The sequence below is a fragment of the Asterias rubens genome, chromosome 22, assembly GCF_902459465.1.
Source record: "Asterias rubens chromosome 22, eAstRub1.3, whole genome shotgun sequence".
Classification (NCBI taxonomy): domain Eukaryota; kingdom Metazoa; phylum Echinodermata; class Asteroidea; order Forcipulatida; family Asteriidae; genus Asterias; species Asterias rubens.
The window spans coordinates 9,328,214-9,349,302 of record NC_047083.1 but is presented as its reverse complement, the minus strand read 5'-3'; the positions used below and the strand labels follow the sequence as shown (position 1 = coordinate 9,349,302).

Here is a 21,089-nt window from a genome sequence, read left to right as displayed (position 1 = left end):
GTTACATTGTACTAACCATTAAAAGCACATATCAAAATGTGTGTGTCATACCAGGCCTGATACTTCACGGAGACAATGAGGGCGATCGCCCATGCCCCCTGGTCATTGCCTTGGTGCCCTTGAAACGCTCCAGTAGAAGCTGATACTATAAGGAAGCAACAAAGGTGATTGCCTCCATGCCCCTTAGTCATTGCCTTGGTGCCCTTGTGCCTGGGTGCCCTTGCCCTTTTAAAAACAAAGCACAGGCCTGCAAGGTATTATAGTAGCCTGCAATATCCCAGAGTGGAGATTGTTGCAGTTATTTGACAGTGTACATAAAATACCATAGTTCATAGTTTGACTCCACTTTTATTGAATATTATGCATTTTTGTTTCTTGTACAAAAGTATATTGACGCCTGACACTGACAGGCGTCTGACGGTCTCAAAGCACTCATTACTTTAACGGACGACAGATCTAAGCTCCCTCCTGAATTAGGAGACCGATTTATGGCTCCATGTAATGTAAGGATTTACAAGGTGATGTGGTGCACTGTTGCCAGCCATGCCAGAAACACAGCGGCATTCCTTTTATAGGATTTGAGGCATTGCATGTTGAGGTATCAATGTATATTTGGTTTGCGGTAACACCATGTGTGTATCTACTTGCCAGGTAGAGTTGTTCTTAGGGAACTGTCTTGCTTTATTCTACTGCCGTGGAGTAGATAATCTGAGGTTCGGGAGACTTCTCAGTTCTGAAAAGAACTGTCCTGCTTTTTAACTATTACGGTACCAGGGCGGATGGTATAGAAATTAGACTGGACTACTACTTTAGCTTATAGGATTGTAATTAACTGTACTGCCGCGGAGTCAGTTCTGAAATTGGTCTCAACGTTTCGACTAGCTTGCTCTAGTCATCGTCAGGAGACTGCATTCCATTTCTTAATTAGTACTGTACACGTGTACATTTACACTAAATTTACAATGCATAATACACAACCTGCAATTGTGCATAAAGCATACTGTAAAGTTATTGAAAAAACAGAGTAATAATTTTGTTCAAGTAGGATTTGAAACTTTGCATGGTGGAAATACGATATAGAAAGGTTTGCGGTAACACCATGTAAGGACTATCTCGAATGAGTTGGGGTGGTTCTGAAAAGAACCGTTGGTTTCAACTCGACGTTTCAATCAGTAGGCCTATGCTCTGATCGTCTTCTGAATTTTGTTCAAGTTGATCTTTAAAAAGTGCTTTTTAAGATTGAATTATGAGAGAAATCATAATGTATTTGAACTCCATAACTGCCAACCAAACATAAAGCATGCCACTTAAAATAAATTAAAATAACAATCAAATGAAAGCAAAAAATACTTGTCATTCATAACCCTGATTTAATTTCACATGGAATCAGCTTAAATCTCATTTCATCCTGATAACGCCCCCCCCCCAAAAAAAAAAAAAAACACTTGTCATTCATGACCCCTGATTTAATTTCACATGGAAATATTAGATCTCTTTTCATCCGCTAACGCCTCACAATCTCTTCTATTACATTCCTCCTCAACCCCCAATCTTCCCCATCCTTCCATGCAACCCAAACCCTTCATCCCTCCCTCGCCTCTCATCACTAGGCCATACTCATCACCTCCAAACTCCATCCTCATTATCCTCAATAAATTTTTTGTTTTGCCCCGAGGCGATCGGGAGCCTCTTAATCTCATGTTCGGTCAAGTGGAAATATTGCGCAAAGACGCCGATGCAGTGCTGACCCGATTAAATTAACGTGCCTGCCGATAACTTAAAGACAGAGTCTTGAGGTGACGATGGTGAAAAATATACTTATGATTTTTAATCTAAATAGCTTATGTCAGTTGGTTCTGGTTCTATATTCTGGTGATATAGAATTCAACTCGTTGGCATTGGTAGGGCCCCCCGGCCTACGGTCATTGTTGGGTCTTATCGTTTGTGCTATAGCTGGCGATGGGTAGGGCCTACTATTATAATATTTATTATTTATTCGGCCAAGACTTTAAACTGATGCATCAATAAAAGAAACTATTTGTTAGTTCCAGTAGGCCTACTTTGATGTAATTGGCACATCAACAGACACATAACGCAAAAAGAACTATTTGAATCACATTGATAGGCCTAGATGTTTAAATTTGCATTCTTTGATAAAGAATTTTAATTTGGGTTTATACACACTGTTTGTGTAAGCACTATATACTCCGTGTAAATTCCGTGTCATGTGAAAAAATATCACAGGCATGATACTCGGGTGGGATTCGAACCCACGACCCTTGCAATTGTAGAGCAGTGTCTTACCAAGTAGACTACCGAGGTTGCCCGGTAGCTTGTTTGAATCACATAGAAAAGAAGACAAACCCAGTTTAAAATGGCATAGGGATTTAAATATGAATTGCTGCGACTCAGGATCCTAAACAATATGTGATAATGTGTAATCATTGAAGGGGGTACCTCGTGTGTACAAAACTAGTTTCTTTTCAATGTCACGATAGGGATAATTTACTTCATTGATGAGAGTTTTTTTTTTCCTCAATTGATCCTTACTTTGAAAGCATCGGTAGTCTTCCCTAGCCATGGTTACACTAAATCTATTGATATAAATTTTTCTTGATATTCCAGTCCTAATTCTAGTCCTGTGTGATGTTTGGTAGTGGGGGCTGAAATAATATTGTCGTAGATTTCACTTTAAGAACAACATGTAGTAGGCCTCCCACTCAGTTGTACGAACGATGAAATGTCACTTAACACTAGGATGTCAAATGACAAACTGGACGTGGTGTAGGCCTATAACACTTATTCCAAAAAAGATTCTCATTGAAAACTGAACAAACACTTGTGGATTGTTACACTTTTTATTAAAAAAATAATTGATTGGCGCATCTACCAACAAGCATGACAGAATACGCTTGCACCGTAAGGTCAGATGCTTGTGCAGTGTGTAAATCACAGCGGGGCCCAATTTTATGGATCTGGCTAATGCTGAAATCTATGAGTGACCTAGATAGATTTATGACCATACTGTACGATGATAGGGCTATAGATGATTAATAGCGTGCAGAAAGCGCAGAATTTTGCGGTAAACAGAGCTATGAAATTGGACCCATATTAATCATTGCAGTTTTAGGGCCTAGATACATTTTAGTAAGGACACGTACGGTGCACTTCATACTGAAGCTGATTGTACAAACAATTAGGCCTATTTAAGAAAAAACTACATACGTACATGATAGGATTTGAGGCATTGCATGGTTGGTTTGCGGTAACACCATGTGTGTATCTGCTTTCCAGGTAGAGTTTGTTCTTAGAGAACTGTCGTACTTAATTCTACTACCGCGGAGTAGATTGTTCGGGTGTTTGAGAGACTTCTCAGTTCTGAAAAGAGCTGTCCTGCTTATTAATTATTCCCTGGGGGGACGGTAAAGAAATAGGCTGGGACTACTGCTTTAGCTTATAGGATCGTAATTAACTGTACTACCGCGGAGTCGGTTCTTGGGTACTGCATGTACATTGTATTATAAATACAGTAACAGTAAACTTGCGAGTCTTGTGGGTGACCGAGTCTTGGCTAGCCTTCAAAGAGCCGGTATGCTTGGTTTTGTAAGGGCAAGGGCACCGAGGCATTTTCTCCTTGGTAAAGGGCGCCCTACATGTGTTTGAGAAAATTGTAAATTTCTACTTTTAGAGGGCACCAAGGCAATGACCAAGGGGCATGGAGGCAATTGCATTTGTTGCCCCATGATGTACAGATGTATCGGACTTGAAAGTATAGGGCCTACTCTGCTTGTCATGTCAGTTGTACAAATAAAGTACAAATTACTGATCATCAATAACTGATAAATCTATATAATCAATTTAAAATCATCAAGTGTAATTTTAAAACACTTATTTATGTTTTTGAAGACATAATTAGGGGCATTTTCAATAATTGTTTTGTATTTCTTTGTTTGCAATTGGAAGTGTTGAAAGGAGGGCAAGTGAAAGTGTGCAGGAGGGAATTAAAGACTGACCTGGGACTGATCTCGTTTTGTGGGAGGCACGTGAGAATGGCAGAGTTGATGTGTCGTGTGGGAATTAAGAAATGCCATGGGGGATTTGGGGGTCAGACGAGGGTGACGTCAAATCTAACAGAAGACAGAAGAGGAAGATGATAAGACGTGAAACCATCTCAGCGAATTAGACTAATGTTGCTTGAGAAAGGGATTAATCCTGAGAATAAATAATCTTGAAGAATTTGTTTTGAGAGCAAGATAGTCTACCTTTTAAAGGCAGGCATAATATTCTTTATACTTACTCTTGATTTTGTAGGCATCAGGCCTGATGCTTCACGGAAGCAATGAAGGCGATCGCCCCCATGTGGCCTGGCCATGGTGCCCTTGAAATGCTCCATAGGTAGAAATTTACATTTGCCTCACATAGGGTGCCCTTTACCAAGGAGAAAATGCTTTGGTGCCGTCATGGGAAAAAATTGTTATTCCAAAAATTTGAATGTAAAAAGTGTTACCAGTAGGCCCTAATGTTACACTGGGCAATATCTTCCTGCGTAGACACTTTATTTCATCAACTTTTTCAGCGCTATCTTAAAGACGTCACTGCCTTCTGAAATAAAAATTTACATTTGAGTAGGATTGAAACATAACCGAATGTGTAGGGGGCCGACAGACCATACGAAGTACCCTCTCCTGCTTCTGCTTCCCAGGTTGTAAAGGGCATGATGGCTAAATTTTAGATCCACAACTTGAAAAATAATAAAATTGCCAAAATCTCCGAACTGATTAGGAAAACACTGAATTGCTGATCAGGATATTTCTAAAAGCGCTAAGTGGTTTTTGTGACTGGAATCGCCAATGAGGCGATCAGACATTTAATGGAATGTTTTCATTTCTTGTTTAATCTTTAATTCAAGTTTCACTGAGGAGAGCACGAGCTTCGTCCTGAGGCGTGATAGGGGCGGAGTTGTGGATGTTTTCTTTTCCTCCCTTACTGCCGGAAGAGGACGAGAAACGTGCAGTCCGCTGACTCTGGAAAGAGCCTCTAGAGTTGGTGGAAGACTTCTCCAAAGAAATTGAAGCATTTTGAGCATCTTGGGTGCATGAATGTTAATTTTTATTAAAATTATGAAGTAATGAACCACAAGGGAAACTGACTGAGTAATTTTTTACCCTGACTGTTTCCTTTAATTGTCTTGCTTAAAGAGTTTACTTCTAAAAAAACTGTTCCCTTAAGGCAATCCCTTCTTGGTTGTAACCAAAAATCTTAACCCCCCCCCCCAAAAAAAAAAAAAACCATTAAAATAAAATTTTAATATTATTTATAACTAACATCAAATTCAAAAGACAGTGAAAATGAAATCATATGAAACACCCCAGATTGAAGATAAGGGCTTTCGACACCAAAGATAAATGTATGCAGCTCTCATGTTTTTGCTCTCGCAAGCTTTCACGCTTTGCGCTTGCAAGCTTTCACGCTTTGCGCTCGCAAGCATTCACGCTTTGCGCTTATAGTTCAGTTCCCTGCCGGTTATACTTGCAGCTTCAGGTTGATGCTCTTAACTTTTCAGTGACTAGTCGACAGGACTATAGTCAGCTTGTCAGCTTGTCAGCTTGTCATTTCAATAAATGGCACCAAGGCAATGACCAAGGGGCATGGAGGCAATTGCATTTGTTGCCTCCATGATGTACAGATGTATTTGACTTGAAAGTATACTCTGCTTGTCATGTCAGTTGTACAAATAAAGTGCAAATTACTGATCATCAACAACTGATAAATCTTTGTAATCAATGTAACTTCATCAAGTGTAATTTTAAAACAATTTGTTATTTTTTGAAGACATAATGTTCCATCTTTTTCAATAGCTACCAGGCAATCTCGGTGCCACGGGTAGTGTAGTTGGTAAGACACTACTCTAGAGTTGCAAAGGTCATGGGTTCGAATGCCACCCGATTAACATGCCTCTGAAGGTGATTTTTGTTCACAATCTTTCAGAACTCTGTATCCCCCGGTGCAAGTTCAACATACACTGTAGCCCTATTCAAATTGTTTTAATTTCCATTCTGCTTTTTAAAGTGTAAGCACAGTAGAAGTATTGCTTTAACAGAAACTGGTTACCAGCCAAACTTACACATTGCTGTGACTAGTGGCCCACTCAAGCTCAGCTTAGCAAAGAAATTTGTCAAGTAGTACTTTCTGCTTTACAGTAAGAAATTGGCCACAGATGTGTTAAAAAAAAAAACATAGTTTACATACTTGTACATAGCCAAAGAATCAAAATTACTAAATTTCTGGGGCTAAATCTACATGTATGTAGGTTGCACATGTGGCATTGTAATAAAAGCAATATGGACCAGGAGTAAAAAATAACAAATCAAAGAATCGAAGCAAGGATGCGAGAGGTCAACACACAGTGCCATCAATAAAAACCTGGTTCTCAACACACCTGCCTCATTAGCTGCATCTGCTTGCCCCCCCCCTTCACCCCCCCCCCCCCACCACCTTTACTGGATTCTGGTAATATAATAGTAGTGGCTTCTTTTATACATGTAGGGCACACATCCATCACTCAGTGAAGCTCCTCCCTGTCCATACAGTATTTTATGCAAGATACAGTATACATGTACTGTTATGAGACCCAAACCTTTTATCATAGCACCATGTACATGTATGGTTCACAACGTTCTGTGGCACATTAAGCAGACCAGGAACACCAGGGCGAACTTCTTCTCTTTTGCACTGGGTTCTTTTATGTGCGTTACACAACACACGTGACCATTTGCTTTACGTCCCATTCCAAGGGCGCAGCAGAATGGCACGAGTGTCTTTCTTAAGGACACGGGTGTCACGATTGGGACTTGAACCCACACTCTGCTGATCAGAAACACCAGAGTTTGAGAATCTGGTGCTTTTTTAAAACGGCTCTAGGCCATAAAGCCACACGCCATGGTAGAAAGATTGCTGTTTTTGAAGCGTAGAGAGTCTGTTGATGCATCTGAAGATTGAAGATTGTAAATGTATGAGTCAAGTTCTTGATAGATGTAGGGATTTATTTTCAATTAGTAGCTTGAGGCGTTTACAAGAAACATTTTGTGCAGGGTTTAACATTACATTTGGTCGTTTTTCGTTCAGAAGTAAAAACAAAATGAATGATCGGGGAAGAGAAATTCTGATTTGTTTTCCTTCTGAATTTAGACCTTTTTTTTATGTCTGCTTGTTGGAAAGAGTAGTTATTTTCTTTTAGACATAAAACGGGATCATGTTCTCTGTTCTCTACTGTTCTCTATGCCTCAGTTGAAATTTTCTGATGTATCCTCTTTGTGCCACTCCACGCCCGCTACCCCCGATATTATCAACCTATCAATTTCCCCCTCCCCCATCATGACAATTTCCTTTTCCTTGTCTTCTTCCGTTATCGCCTCATCTCCAATCTCTCGGAGGGCTTTCCGTTTTGCGGTTGACACGTCCCCTTCTGTTCATTGTCAGCGACATCGCTACAATCTATCAACGTCATCATCATACACAAACCATATTTCATTATTTGAGATAATGAAACCCAACCAGAGAGTCAAGCACGTCCGTTGAGTCCGAGATTGATAGAAACAATTAGTCGTGGATGCGGAAGATACAATGAAGGGTTCGCGCCAATGTTTTACGACAACTGCCCAGCTGGGCTGGTTAGATTGTCATTTTAATAGATATATTCTGCCAGGTTGATCACTAAAGTCCATATTTTAAAGCGGGTCTTGGTCGAGCAGGTAACGTGCTAAAGCTCTGGTGTTTCTGATCAGCAGGGTGTGGGTTCGAGTCCCAGTTGTGTCACTTTTGTCCTTGGAGCAAGATTGTTTTCATATAAATTCTTGTTCCTTTGGATGGGACAGTAAGCCGTAGGTCCCGTGCAGGCTTGATACTTTATGGAGGCAACAGAGTAATTGCCTCATGCCCCCGGGTCATTGCCTTGATGCCCTTGAAATGTAGTAGAAATTTACAATTTCGTCATAGGGTGCCCTGCAAGGAGAAAACGCCTTGGTGCCCTGGCCCTTTCAAAAATGAAACATACAGGCCTGATGTGTTTTGTGTTTCAAGCTTTCAAAAATGTAAATCACACAGGTATGAAATTGGGTTCTGACCTTTTTCCAAATGGCCGGCTCTCGAGGGTCAAATTCTCTCCATCCAAGCTCGATGAATCCACCTCAAATCCTCAAGTACTTCTTCAACCCACTCTTCACTCGATCCCTTCCATCCTCTACAAATTTGTACTTCCCGTGTTTATGCCATAAAGTGGGTCATACCCCCTGTTTATTTCTTCAGCCCTATTAAACCGATCCTTCGTGCCGTGTTGTCAATTGCGGACGTTACATCCGCGCGGGTGAGCCACTACACGTACTTGTTAGCAGGCCTGTAGGCTTTGTTTTTCGAAAGGGCAAGGGCACCAGGGCTTTTTCTCCTTTGTAAAGGGCACCCTATATGAGGAAATTGTAATTACTACTGTACTTATAGTGTAGCATTTCAAGGGCACCAAGGCAATAACCAGGGGGCATGGAGGCTCGCTCCCGTTGCCTACAGGAAGTAGAAGCAAGCCTGCTGTATGATTTCTGTTTTTGAAAGGGCAAGGGCACCAAGGCATTTTCTCCTTGGTAAAGGGCACCCTAAATGTATGAGGAAATTGAAAATTTATACCGGAGCATTCATGGGCACCAAGGCAATGACCAGGGGACTTTGAGGCAATCGCCTTTGTTGCCTCTGTATTAAGTATTAGGCCTGCTGTATGCTTTCGTTTTTTGAAAGGGCAAGGGCACCAAGGCATTTTCTCCTTGGTAAAGGGTACCCTAAATGTATGAGGAAATGGTAAATTTCTACTGGAGCATTCATGGGCACCAAGGCAATGAGTATTAGGCCTGCTGTATGCTTTCGTTTTTTGAAAGGGCAAGGGCACCAAGGCATTTTCTACTAGTACATGTACCCCTATGAGAAAATTTGAAAATTTATACTGGAGTGTTTAAAGGGCATCAAGGCAATGACAAAGGGGCATCGAAGCAATCGCCTTTGTTGTCTCAGTGAAGTATCAGCAACAAGCTTTCCAAGATCCACAACAAGTTTTCAATCCCCTCTCATCTGTTCCCAGACCCCTGGGACCAATTTTCATAGAGCTGCTAAGCACAAAAATGTACACAGCTAGCACAGCTAGTGAAGAGGGGATCACAAGCGCAGAATTTGGCGGTAAGCAGAGCCATGAAATTTGGCCCAGTGTCAGAGTGTACTGTATGAACCACATACATGTAACTGCCCCTTCTGCTGGCCCCAACCTCATATTACCTTTATCCTTGATATGTGACATATAATTTTCGGTCAGAGTGTCCGTCGTATAAAAGATTCTTGTTCCAAAAAATCAGAGCGAGATCAGATAGGAAGCAATTGGACAATAATACATGATCAGCCCCCAGGGCATACTGGTTGTTCATGCACAGTGTAGCCTGTCTGCTGACGGGAGTACTGTGCCAAGTTGTATGATATTTATTGCTGTCGTATGGAATTAGATATGCTGTCGTATGGAATTCGGTACCGAGGGATTGGGAAGGGGGTAGGTAACGTCGAATCATCGATGTTTACAATAACTGCAGGGAACGCTTTCTACCGGCAATTTTGCGTTTAAAAGCAAAATATTTTGAGGTAAAAATATTTTGAGGTAAATGTTTTTGTATCCACTGAATTCTAATGTTGAGTTAGTAAAAATGATTTGTAAGAAGCAACAGGTTCCAATTTCAATACTCTGCTCAACCGTTTGCAAAGAATTGGCGAATGGGAGGGAAATGTTTTTGCATTACACTGAATTCTTATGTTGAGTTCGTAAAAATGATTTGTAAGAAGCAACAGGTCCCAATTTCAATGCTCTGTTCAACCCTTAGCAAAGAATTGGCGCTTGCAGAAGCAAGGAAATCTGCGCTTGCATGTACTTCAAGCAGATTTCATCTGTAAGCGGAGAATTTTGGCTTTTGCCCTTGTGTACTCGACCTTACTTGGCATTCTACGTCGCTTTCTCTATACAGAGCATGCAGCCGAGAATGGTGATCGTAAGCGCAGAGTTCGGCGGTAACCTGAGCCTTGAAACATTCATGCACCCATCTCAGGGAATATGTGATTTGCTTTTTTATTGCGACAAAAACCTGAATTGTAATACCGGGTCGATAAAACTGAAAGTCACAATTTCTGACGTGTTTGCTTGAGGCAGGCTGCAACAGTTTAACACCTAATGGACAATTTGTTACCCTGCATGCACGAGTCAGTCAACCTACATGCTTGTTGTATATGTAGCCTCGGACCAAAATATTACCTAAATAGTGGATACATAGCTTGAAGCACTTTCACAGACTGCACATAAGAGATTATGTTTGTTTAATCGCGATCGGGGGCAGCTTATTCGATTTAATTCCTTTTAGCATAGCTACAATTTGGAAGTAGATCCATTCAGGTGAATGTGTGGTTCTTGGGAGTACATGTATCGGCAACTCGTGTAAAAACAGTCCAACGTCTTCAATTCAACTCACATTTGTTCATTCTTTCAAAACAGAATTGTGTAATAGCGAACAGCGTAGTTTGAGGTTTATACAGTTAAAGAAAAGGCACAGTAGGCCTTCAGAGGCCGATTTGAGACGAGGCGTGTTGAAATCAGCCTGTGGACAGACAGACACAGATATTTATAAACAGACAAACAGAGGATTTAGGAAATTCCCTTAGCGTGTTTGTCAAATTTGCATAAAGTACTATAATAATAATAATAATTTTGGGGGTGTGTGCTTATCATCCTTACTCGCAGCTAAGAGCTGAATTGCGAAGGGCGCGGCTACAACGTGTTCGAGAAGCAGGCATGCAATTGGGCGTTGGCTGCCAGCCAGATCAACCCATTATGACCACGAGCACAGCCACAGATCGGAAGTGTTTGATTTTTCCCGAGGGAGGAAAACTGGATGGTCTGGAAAACCCTCATGGCATAGCAGAGAACCAACGCACAACTCAACTCACATACATGGCCCTGGCCAGGAGTCGAACCGGGGTCACCTTGGTGAGAGGCGAGCGCTTTACGCACAAGCCAACCGTACTAGCCTCTCAGCAACATGGCCCTGGTTCAACTCCAGGCTGGGGCCATAATGTGAATAGAGTTGTGCATTGATTCTTTCTTATGCCACACAAGGGTTTTTTCTCCGGTCCCTGGTTTTCCCCCGACGTGAAAAATCAAACACTTTCGATCTCTGGTGGCGCTCCATGGTCACAGACAGGTCGATAGGGCTCGCTGCCAAGGGCGCCCTTGCATGACTGCAGCTCGGAACACTTTGAACGTGTAGTCGCGTCCTTCGCAGTTCAGCTTGTCAGCTGCAAGTAAGGATGAGTGCCTCCTAAATTATTTGCATGTGTAGCCAAGCATTGTGCCCAGCTCTTCAGAATCCATACATTTGGGTGTTGAGTTCAGGCCTGTATGCTTTGTTTTTGAAAGTGCAAGGGCACCAAGGCGTTTTCTCTTTGGTAAAGGGCGTAGGGTAAAAGGTTTCTCTCAGGGCATAGGGTTTCAATATCATACATTACACAGCTTTACTGTCTGCCTATAAATATTATATCAAACTCATACTATTTCATTGGGTATATTTTTTCTTTTAAGATCGTCAAGTTTGAGCTCCCCCACGGGAAGTGCCTGACTTTGATCACCTGACTTGTTACGTGACACACCACCTTGCACCATGTGTTGCTGCGCCATTACGTGTGTCAAATGTTTCCTCATCCTGTTTGACATTGTGTTCTTTGTAAGTATTTCATCTTCATTTTGTTCAACATATATTTATGTATTCCAAAATTTAAACAATTCTCTTTGAATTCTTGAAGGAGCTCAGCTTACATTTTATCATGATTTTTAAAACGTTTAGGTTTTCGTTTCGTTTAGGCTATTGTTTTTTGTTTTTTATAGATGTGTACCATAGAAACCAGGGGTTAATTTCATAGAGCTGCTAAGCACGAAAATTTGCTTCGCATGAAATTTCTTCCTTGATAAAAACAGGATTACCAACAAAATTTACATATTGTTGATTATTGCTTGGTACTTAGTATTCAGCTGTTGTTTGATTATCCTGAAAATCACGTGGAAATTTGGTTGAGAAATCCAGTTTTTATCAAGGCAAAATATCATTCTAAGCAAATTTGTATGCTTAGCAGCTCTATGAAATTGGGCCCTGTTGTGTTTTAACAATTGTATGTATACAGGCTTGCCTGATACTTCACGGGGGCAAAGGGACAATTGCCTCAATGCCCCTGCTCATTGTCTTGACTGCCCTTGAAAAGCTCCAGTAGAAATTGTCCATTTCCTCATAGGGTACCTTTACCTAAGAGAAAATGCCCTTGTGCCCTTGCCTTTTTCAAAACAAAGCATACAGTCCTGGTGCTTAATATGGTTCTAATGGTCCTTTAGGCCAGTGTATATCTGTTGTCTTTGCACCCTTGCCCCTTGTCTTTGCTACATGCCCCTGGTCTTTGCCTTAAAGCCCCCTTGTCTTTGCCTCTATTCGCCTGGTCTTCGCACGCGGCATGCCCTCGGCCTTTGCATCCATGTCCCTGGTCTGTGCACCAATGCCCCGGCCCCTGGTCTTTGCCTCTGTGCCCCTTTCTTTGTATCCATTTACCTTCGTTTGTCTTCATACCCCTGTGTCAGCCTCCATGCCCTGGAAATAAACCAAATGTTTCCAGTCCACAAGCAAAATCAATGAATTGTTAAAAACGAAATCCAAAATCCTCCGAACTGTAAAATTATTGACCAACATAGTAGAAACTGGTCCAGCCAGGCATGCCAAGTAGAAAAAAGTCGCAGAAAAAAAACCTGAGACTTGATTTTACGGGATTTGCAAAATGCAGATGTGTGCACTTTAAAGGAATTTCAACTTTTATCATTAGAAAAAGTATGTTTGTTTTGTGCGGGATCGTAAACATGCAAGTCTAGAAAACATTAAAGCATGTTGCTTGTGAAATAATAAATATACTTAAGTACTTAATTTGTCATGAAATTAATATAAAATAGTGCTTATAAATTGTAAATGCATTAGAATGTACTTTAATTCACAAAACACATGTCACTTATTGGTCTAGCATCTTGAGAAGAGATTGCCTGTAAAAGTACATTTTATCTTATGAGATTGGAGGAACTAAAAACACATAAGTTGACAAAAAGTTAATGTGGAAAAAATGTAGGAAAGATTGCCAGTAAATGGAGAAAAGATTGCCAGTAAAAGTACTTTTATCTTGGGAGCAAGGAGTACTTTTAAAAAATCAGTTGACAACAAATAATGAGGAAATATTGTGTTTACATTATCTTTAATTGAATAAAAAAGTGAAACTGTACATTAGTACAACAAACACTGGATGGCTTTGGTCTGGAGAAAAGATTGCCAGTAAAAGTGCATTTTAATCTTGGGAGATTGAAGACAAATAAACTGAAGTCAGGTCGATACTTCACGGAGGCAACAAAGGCCTCTTTGCCCTTTAGTGGCTTCGAAATGCTCCAGTAGAAGTTTACAATTATTCCTTATAAGGTGCCCTTTACATACCAAGTAGAAAATGCCGTGGTGCCCTTGCCCTTTAAAAACGAAGCATTATAGGCCTGCAAAGTAATTGAAATCAAATTTGGAAAAAAAGAGAAAAATTCATGTGTTCCAATCAACCAGATTGTCTTGGTAACATATGGTTAGGGCATCTCAATTTGTTACGGTGCGATAAATGCCGCTGGTCTGGAGAAACGCTTGACATGTGGAAAAAATAACGAAAACCTCGGAGCCGTAAAACATCTGGGAGGGCGTTCAGAGGAAGAAAAGTACTGAGGACCTCGTGTGTTTATTGCGTCCTGTGTTTTTAAAAGGTTTTGATAATCTTTTGTAGATTGAGTTTTTCATCGCCACGACATGAATCCCTACTCATTGTGATTGATGTAATATAATTTACCTGTAGAAGTTTTAGCTTCATTATTTGTCGAGTTTTTGAGAAAAAATGTGACACTCACAGTGCGATGGTCAATTTCAGTACCTACACTTTGTAGTGCTACAGTGTATGTAAAATAATTTTTCTTCAAAAAAGAGCTCATTGTTTTACTAATTACTCAAAAACTACAGCACCTCAGCAAGTAATATTTTTAAGGGAAGTTTTCTACTGTCATTATCTTCAAACATGTCAAACAGTGTAAGTTTAATGTAAATCTGTAGAAATTGTGTTTTGTAATCCACGAAATGTACTCTAAACCCTTTGAAAACAAAAGTACAAAAATACGTATCTTGATGGACATGTCTTCAAGCTGCTCATATTTTTATAAAGTCCCCAGACTTTTTTTCTCAGCTGTTTTCCCCTGCAGGGAGAAAATACATGATGTACTTGTACTTCCTTTTTTCCTCACTACATGTAAGCACAACAACAAGCCCGATGTTTATTGTGTAAGGTTTTTCTCGGCCTCGTGGCCACAATAAACATTGTTACTTGTAATGGACGTTGCTTGTAATGTCAGAGCAAAAGGCCAATGCGCCAAAGCTCGTTTTTTTTTCTTTTTCGATGAGTTGTACTGGGGTGATTTCTAGACCTCATGATTTAAAGGCAGTGGACACTATTGGTAAATTGTCAAAGACTAGCCTTCACAGTTGGTTTATCTCAACATATGCATAAAATAACAAACCTGTGAAAATTTGAGCTCAATCAGTCATCGAACTTGCGAGATAATAATGAAAGAAAAAACACTCTTTTGTCACACGAAGTTGGGTGCGTTTAAATGGTTGATTTCGAGACCTCAAGTTCTAAACTTGAGGTCTTGAAATCAAATTCGTGGAAAATTACTTCTTTCTCGAAAACTATGGCACTTCAGAGGGAGCTGTTTCTCACAAGGTTTTATACCATCAACCTCTCCACATTACTCGTCACCAAGAAAGGTTTTATGCTAATAATTATTTTGAGTAATTACCAATAGTGTCCACTGCCTTTAAAGACAGTGAACACGAATTCTTGTTTTGATCACACTCATGCATAAAGTTCGTGCCCCAAGAACACAATCATGGTAATCTCCAGGCGAAACTAATTGTAGTACCGTCTGCCGAAGATATTTAAAGACTGGCACGATATTCATCGCTCATAATTAAATCTTAATGAGACGCTATTGTAATTTTTATTGCGCTTCATAATCTTAATTCAAATTACCTTTTTTGTTATTGTCAATTTTTGCCCCAAACCATTTTGACAATGCAACTGTACTTGTTTTAGGTAGTCATTGCACTAGGCATTATTTAAATCTTCCTCATAAAATATAAATTTTTAAGAAACAACTGATTAGAAACCAAAACTTGATTAAATTTTTATGGCATGATGATTTGAATGAGAAAAAAAAATATTTAAAGGCCCTGGACACTATTGGTACATGTACATGTACGATGTACATTTATGTAACTACAAAATTGTTAGCAGTATAAAACATTGTGAGAAACGGCTCCCTCTGAAGTATTATGTTTTTGAGAAAGAGGTTATTTCTCACTCAAATTTTAAAATACTTCAGACCTGAAACCTTTTATGAGGCAACTGAAAGCAAAAAAAGTTATGCAACGAGGGTGTTTTTTACTTTCATTATTCTCTTGCAACTTCCATGATCAATTTAAAATCAAAATTTTCACAGAATTGTTATTTAATGCATTTGTCTTGATACACCCATTGTGAAAATACTGTTTTTGACAGTATTATTAAAGGTGTTCCATGTCTTTAAGACAGAGTAAATACCCTCCATGCACCAAGACATTAAGGGATGTAGAAAACCCATCAAGCCCTTACCCTAAGGAGATGTATTTTGTCTTTCAAAGATTAGAAACAAAATTGGTTAAATTTGATCCCTTGAGGGCAGTACAACCGGTGCGAGCTTTCCAGTGCTGCTTTCGGCTGTCAATTTATTTTTTATTTACCTAGGCCCGGAGTTGTTATCTCCTCCTATCAGATTTCCAGTTCATCTCTCTTTAATTGGCTATAAATAAACATGGATTGCAGAGCAAATAATTCATGTGCAATTAAGACATTGTAATAACTGCCGTGAGTTATTGACTGCCTACCAACCGTCTCCCCCCCCCCCCCCAACAACCCCCAGAAGATGTGCAAGGGAGACTTAACAGATGAATTGTGTCTTTTTCTTTGTGTGAGAAACATCAGACATCAGAGAACCATAGGCTCCAACCTGGATTCTTGTTCTTTTGGACCTTTCCAAGACAATTGCCCCCGTGCCCCTTACTCACTGCCTTGGTGCCCTTGAAATGCTCTGACAGTAGAAATTTTTAATATCCTTAGGGTGCCCTTTCCAAGAAGAAAATTCAGGCCTGTGTGCTTTGTTGTTGAAAGGGCAAGGGCACGAAGACATTTTCTCCTTTGGTAAAGGGCACCTTCTGAGAAACTGGAGCACTTCAAGGGCACCAAGGCATTGACCAGGGGGCATCGAGGCAATTGCCTTTGTTGCCTCTGTAAAGTATAAGGCTGGCAATGCATTCACAAAACCACTGATAACGACAATGTACTGTACTTTTTATGTAATGTAATTTTAAAAAATGCTTGGTGCCACTTAAACTTTTTGGAGCAACTTCATGTGTCTTTAGTTACAAGTTCTACATTGTATGTGCAAAAGGGGCAGGTCCTTTAACACGCCTTAAAAATGCCTTGGTGCCCTTGCCCTTCCAATTACAAAGCACACAGGCCTGGTGTTCTTAATTAGTCTGCAATCTGTACGAGAGACTTGTTTATCGTTACATGAACAACAAGGTACAATAAACTATAGAGTTCATTATTTGTGCATTTATGGTACCCCTAGACTAGGCCTCTTGACTTGGCTCGACAAACCTCAGGAGATCCCATGTACCAGACGACACAAGCTCATTTCTGTAATAGCCAATAAATATACATAATATTGCTCCAAGCCTAACACATGCACACAAACATCACCACGCCAGAAATTCCGCAACACAATGCAGTCTAACGTTATAAATGCATGCAAACCAACGATGTCCTCTATCAACAAACATGATTTCACTCGGGAGCTGGTCGTCGCCCCCCGCGCTACCGCGAGCTAATCAAGAAAGCCGCCGTGGGAGTTAACATGGTACATTGTACACATGTCCCTGGTGAACCTGAAGACTTCCTTTGATGATGAGGTTACAACTTACAGTCTTTATTAAGATGCGTCTCTTTGCTTTAGCGAGGTCCTTTCATTGACTTGCCCCTGGGTTTTTTCATACATGTACATGTAGTAGCTCCATACATGTACATAGGGCATGTAGGGTCAGAGAATAGTGTGTTTTGTTTCTTTAGTTTGACATGGCTTGGAGCAAGTGTCGCTATTAAAAACGAGGTTCGTTGTGGCCCAGGAAAAGTTCTATGTAAGGCTCGGGGGACGTGTTCTGTCAGAATTCTACGGAGGAAAATTTCTCTGTTTTAAAGACACTGGACACTATTGGTAATTGTCAAAGACATGTCTTCTCACTTGGTGTCTCAACATATGCATTAAATAACAAACCTGTGAAAATTTGAGCTCAATCGGTCGTCGAAATTGCGAGATAATAATGAAAGATTAACACCCTTGCCACACGAAATTGTGTGCTTTCAGATGCTTGATTTCGAGACGTCACATTCAAAATCTGAGGTCGCAAAATCAAATTCGTGGAAAATTACTTCTTTCTCAAAAACTACTTCACTTCAGAGGGAGCCGTCTCTCACAAAATCTTATATTATCAACCTCTCCCCATTACTCTTTACCAAGTACATGTGTAAGGTTTTATGCTAATAATTATTTTGAGTAGTTACCAATATTGTCCACTGCCTTTAAGTAAAAAAAAAAAAAATACAAAATGTAATTATTACAGCCCAGGGCACTTTCATATATATGTAATATGTATAGACGATGTGACCTATGTTTACATTCAAACTGCCCTCTGTTGACAAAACACTATATAAGTCATGTTTCGCCGGGCACTGAGTTGCGTAGTCACAGTAAGATTGCGTACACTTTCTAGCTGGCTGCCAAAACACAAAGGTTTTGCCCGGCGGTATGCGCGCGAATCATGTTATAGTTTTCGTGTGACGTCAGAGGTCACATCGTCTATACAGCAAAAGCGAATGGTGTCCTGTTGCTGTGGTGCCCCCTTTGCAAAGTTCCAAGACAAATTTTAATCTTCCTCATTGAAGTGCCCAAGATGCAGAGGAAAATTGAGCTGCCCTTTCAAGAAAAAAATACAAGACCTGTTCTAGTACATAAGAATAATTGACACTTCTACATGTACAAGTAGCCAGTCTGTACACACATCAAGGCAAGCGTGAAATTTAAGTTGAACAGAGCTGGTAAATAACTCCCTGGAGAGCCTGTGATACCTGGCCGTGTAATTATGTTAACAGACAAGAAGTGACGTTTGTCACACATCCAGACCTTTTACTTATAATGTTGGCGCTCTGTCCCAACTATAGAAACATCCCAACTTTAGTTGAGTGTTACAGTTGGGATGACCCATCACACTGGTTACTGACTTGATAATGTGTTGCCCCAGCATGACAATTCTCCAAACTATAACTGGGGCAGATCCCAACTTGGGTGGACAGTTGGAATATTACCCAACTACATATAGCTCGGATCCAACGTACTTGTTTGATTAGGTATTCGTTTTAAGAAAAAATGTATGACCTTCCCTTCAATGTTGCTCTTTAAACTTTCTCAAGCATTCCAACATTGCAATCAGTGTGCCCCTAATACACTTATCATAGACTATGGCACACCCTTTATATCGGACTCCGCTTAAAGGCACTGGACACTGTTGGTAATTACTCAAAATAATTATACGCACTCAACTTACTTGTAATGAATAATGGAGAGCTGTTGATAGTATAAAACATTGTGAGTAACAGCTCCCTCTAAAGTAATGTAGTTTTTGACAAAGTAATTTCTCACTCAAATATTAAAATACAAAGTTCAGGCTTGAAGATTTTTTTAAGGCATCTGAAAGCACACACAATTGTGCAACAAGGGTGCTTTTTCTTTTAGTATTCTCTTGCAACTTCAATGACCAATTCAGTCCAAATCTTCAAATGTTTGTTTTTAGTATTATACAATGTATATTAGTTGATGGGAAACACCAAGTAAGAATTACTGGTCTTTGACAATGACCAAAGGTATCCGGTGCCTTTAAAGTCTGCTCCCTTTTTTCCAATCTAAAATACAATATCAGTTTATCGCACTAGTTTGTAACTTGAGCAATACATGTAGTTACAGTGCAATAAGGATGAACTTGATGCATGAACAAATCTTGACGTCCCAATGCTATCAATCATCATCAGTGATATTAAATCGCCCTGGGCGGTACACATTTTTTGCTTCATTCCAACACGGTGCCCAGACCACAAATAACTGACAGGGGTTTACGTCAGGTTGAATTGAGTTGAAGTGATAAGTTTTTTTTTTTTGTGGTCCTTGTGGTACATGTTCATACACACGTCCAGGCCTGAATTAACCTAGGGCACTCACAGCAATTAGCTTTGCCCTGCACTTTTGATGTGGTGCCCTCTGCAAAGTTCCAATCCACCCTACTCCTTCCTTGTAGAAGTGCCAGTCCTCAGTACTTCACGGAGTCAACGAAGGCGATTGTCTCCATGCCTCGGTGCCCTTGAAAATGCTCCAGTAGAATTTTGAACGTTTCTGAAATAGTAGAATAAAATAATTTTGCAGAACCAATATTTTTACTTACAAAATTTCAGACCAATTTGGTTCAAAGGAAAACTTCACAACAGATATTTGTATGAATCATTGCATTCTACTTTCAGTTCATAACAATTACTTTAATAGCACAAAGCACCGAATCCAAAGGCGATTTCCAAAGTAACAATGAAAAACTGCGTTACTGAATTATAAAAACAAAGTACCTTTTTTTCCAGAAGACGATCAAGAGCAGACTGATCGAAACGTCGAGTTAAACCAAAGGTCCTTTTTAGAACCACCCCAACTCATTTAGAGAGAGTCAGTTCATGGTGTAACATTACCGCAAACCTTTCCATATCGTATCTCAACCATGCAAAGTTTCAACTCCTACTTAATGTGTAAGTTCAATGTAGGTCACAAAATCAAAAGCTGATAGTTCAAGTTTTAACCAAATCAATCAAAAAAAAAAAACTGTTTCTGTGCATTTCTGAAGCATTCACCTTCGATTTCCCAGATTGTATGAGTCCAGTCTCGTGTTACGTTGATTCTCTGAGATTGTTTGTAAATCAAATATTGCTCCAGCTTTCTTCCCTTTCCTAAAAACGAAATGCAGCTATCTGATAAAAAAACAACCTAATGCATGGGTGCGTTTCGTTTCTAGAAATCCTTTTCTGTTTACCCATACGCTAAAGTGCCCGGAGCCGTGACTTTTAACCGAAGTGGTTGTGAGTTTAAAGACACTGGACACTTTGGGTAATTACTCAAAATAATTGTAAGCACTAAAAACTAGGTAATGAGCGATGGAGAGCTGTTAAAAGTTTTAACATTTTGAGAGATGGCTCCCGTTGAAGTTACAAAGTTTTTGCAAAAGAGGTAATTTCTCACTAAAATATTAAAAGAAGCCTTTTTATGCATCTGGAAGCATACAAATTTGTGCAACAAGGGTGTTTTTTCTGTCGTTATTCTCTTGCAACTTTGATGACCAAATGAGTCCAAATTTTCACAGGTTTGTTATTTTATGCATATAACGTTGGGATACACTAAATGAGAAACCTGGTTTTTGACAATTACCAAAGGTGTACAGTGCCTTTAACCGACCTAGTTGTAGTTGAATGCTTTATACCTGTAATTCCACTCCGTTGTACCGTCTTTACAAAGGAAATGCCAGGGGGCTCGTATCGTCTTTAAGGTTTTTATTTTAAACACTGACTTTCTGAAGCTCTCAAAATAACAGCGTTCTATTTCTGATCTGCGGTTGTTTTGTTGTTTTAAGGTTTTTATTTTAAATTCTGACTTTCTGCCCAAAATAACAGCGCTCTATTTCTCGACTGAGGTTGGTTTGTTGTTTTAAGGTTTTTATTTAAAAAAGAAGCTGCCAAAAATA

General features: G+C 39.9%; 1 protein-coding gene across 2 annotated transcripts in view; it reads left to right on the top strand.

The window, feature by feature from the left end:
* Positions 1-21,089, top strand: part of LOC117304960 (tetraspanin-4-like) — a 39,134-nt gene that overhangs the window by 6,241 nt on the left and 11,804 nt on the right. For both annotated transcript variants that reach the window (XM_033789618.1, XM_033789617.1), the window contains exon 2: positions 11,645-11,786. In XM_033789618.1, coding sequence (XP_033645509.1) covers positions 11,724-11,786 — 63 coding nt within the window. In that variant the 5' untranslated portion in view covers positions 11,645-11,723. The remainder of the gene's footprint in view (positions 1-11,644; positions 11,787-21,089) is intronic.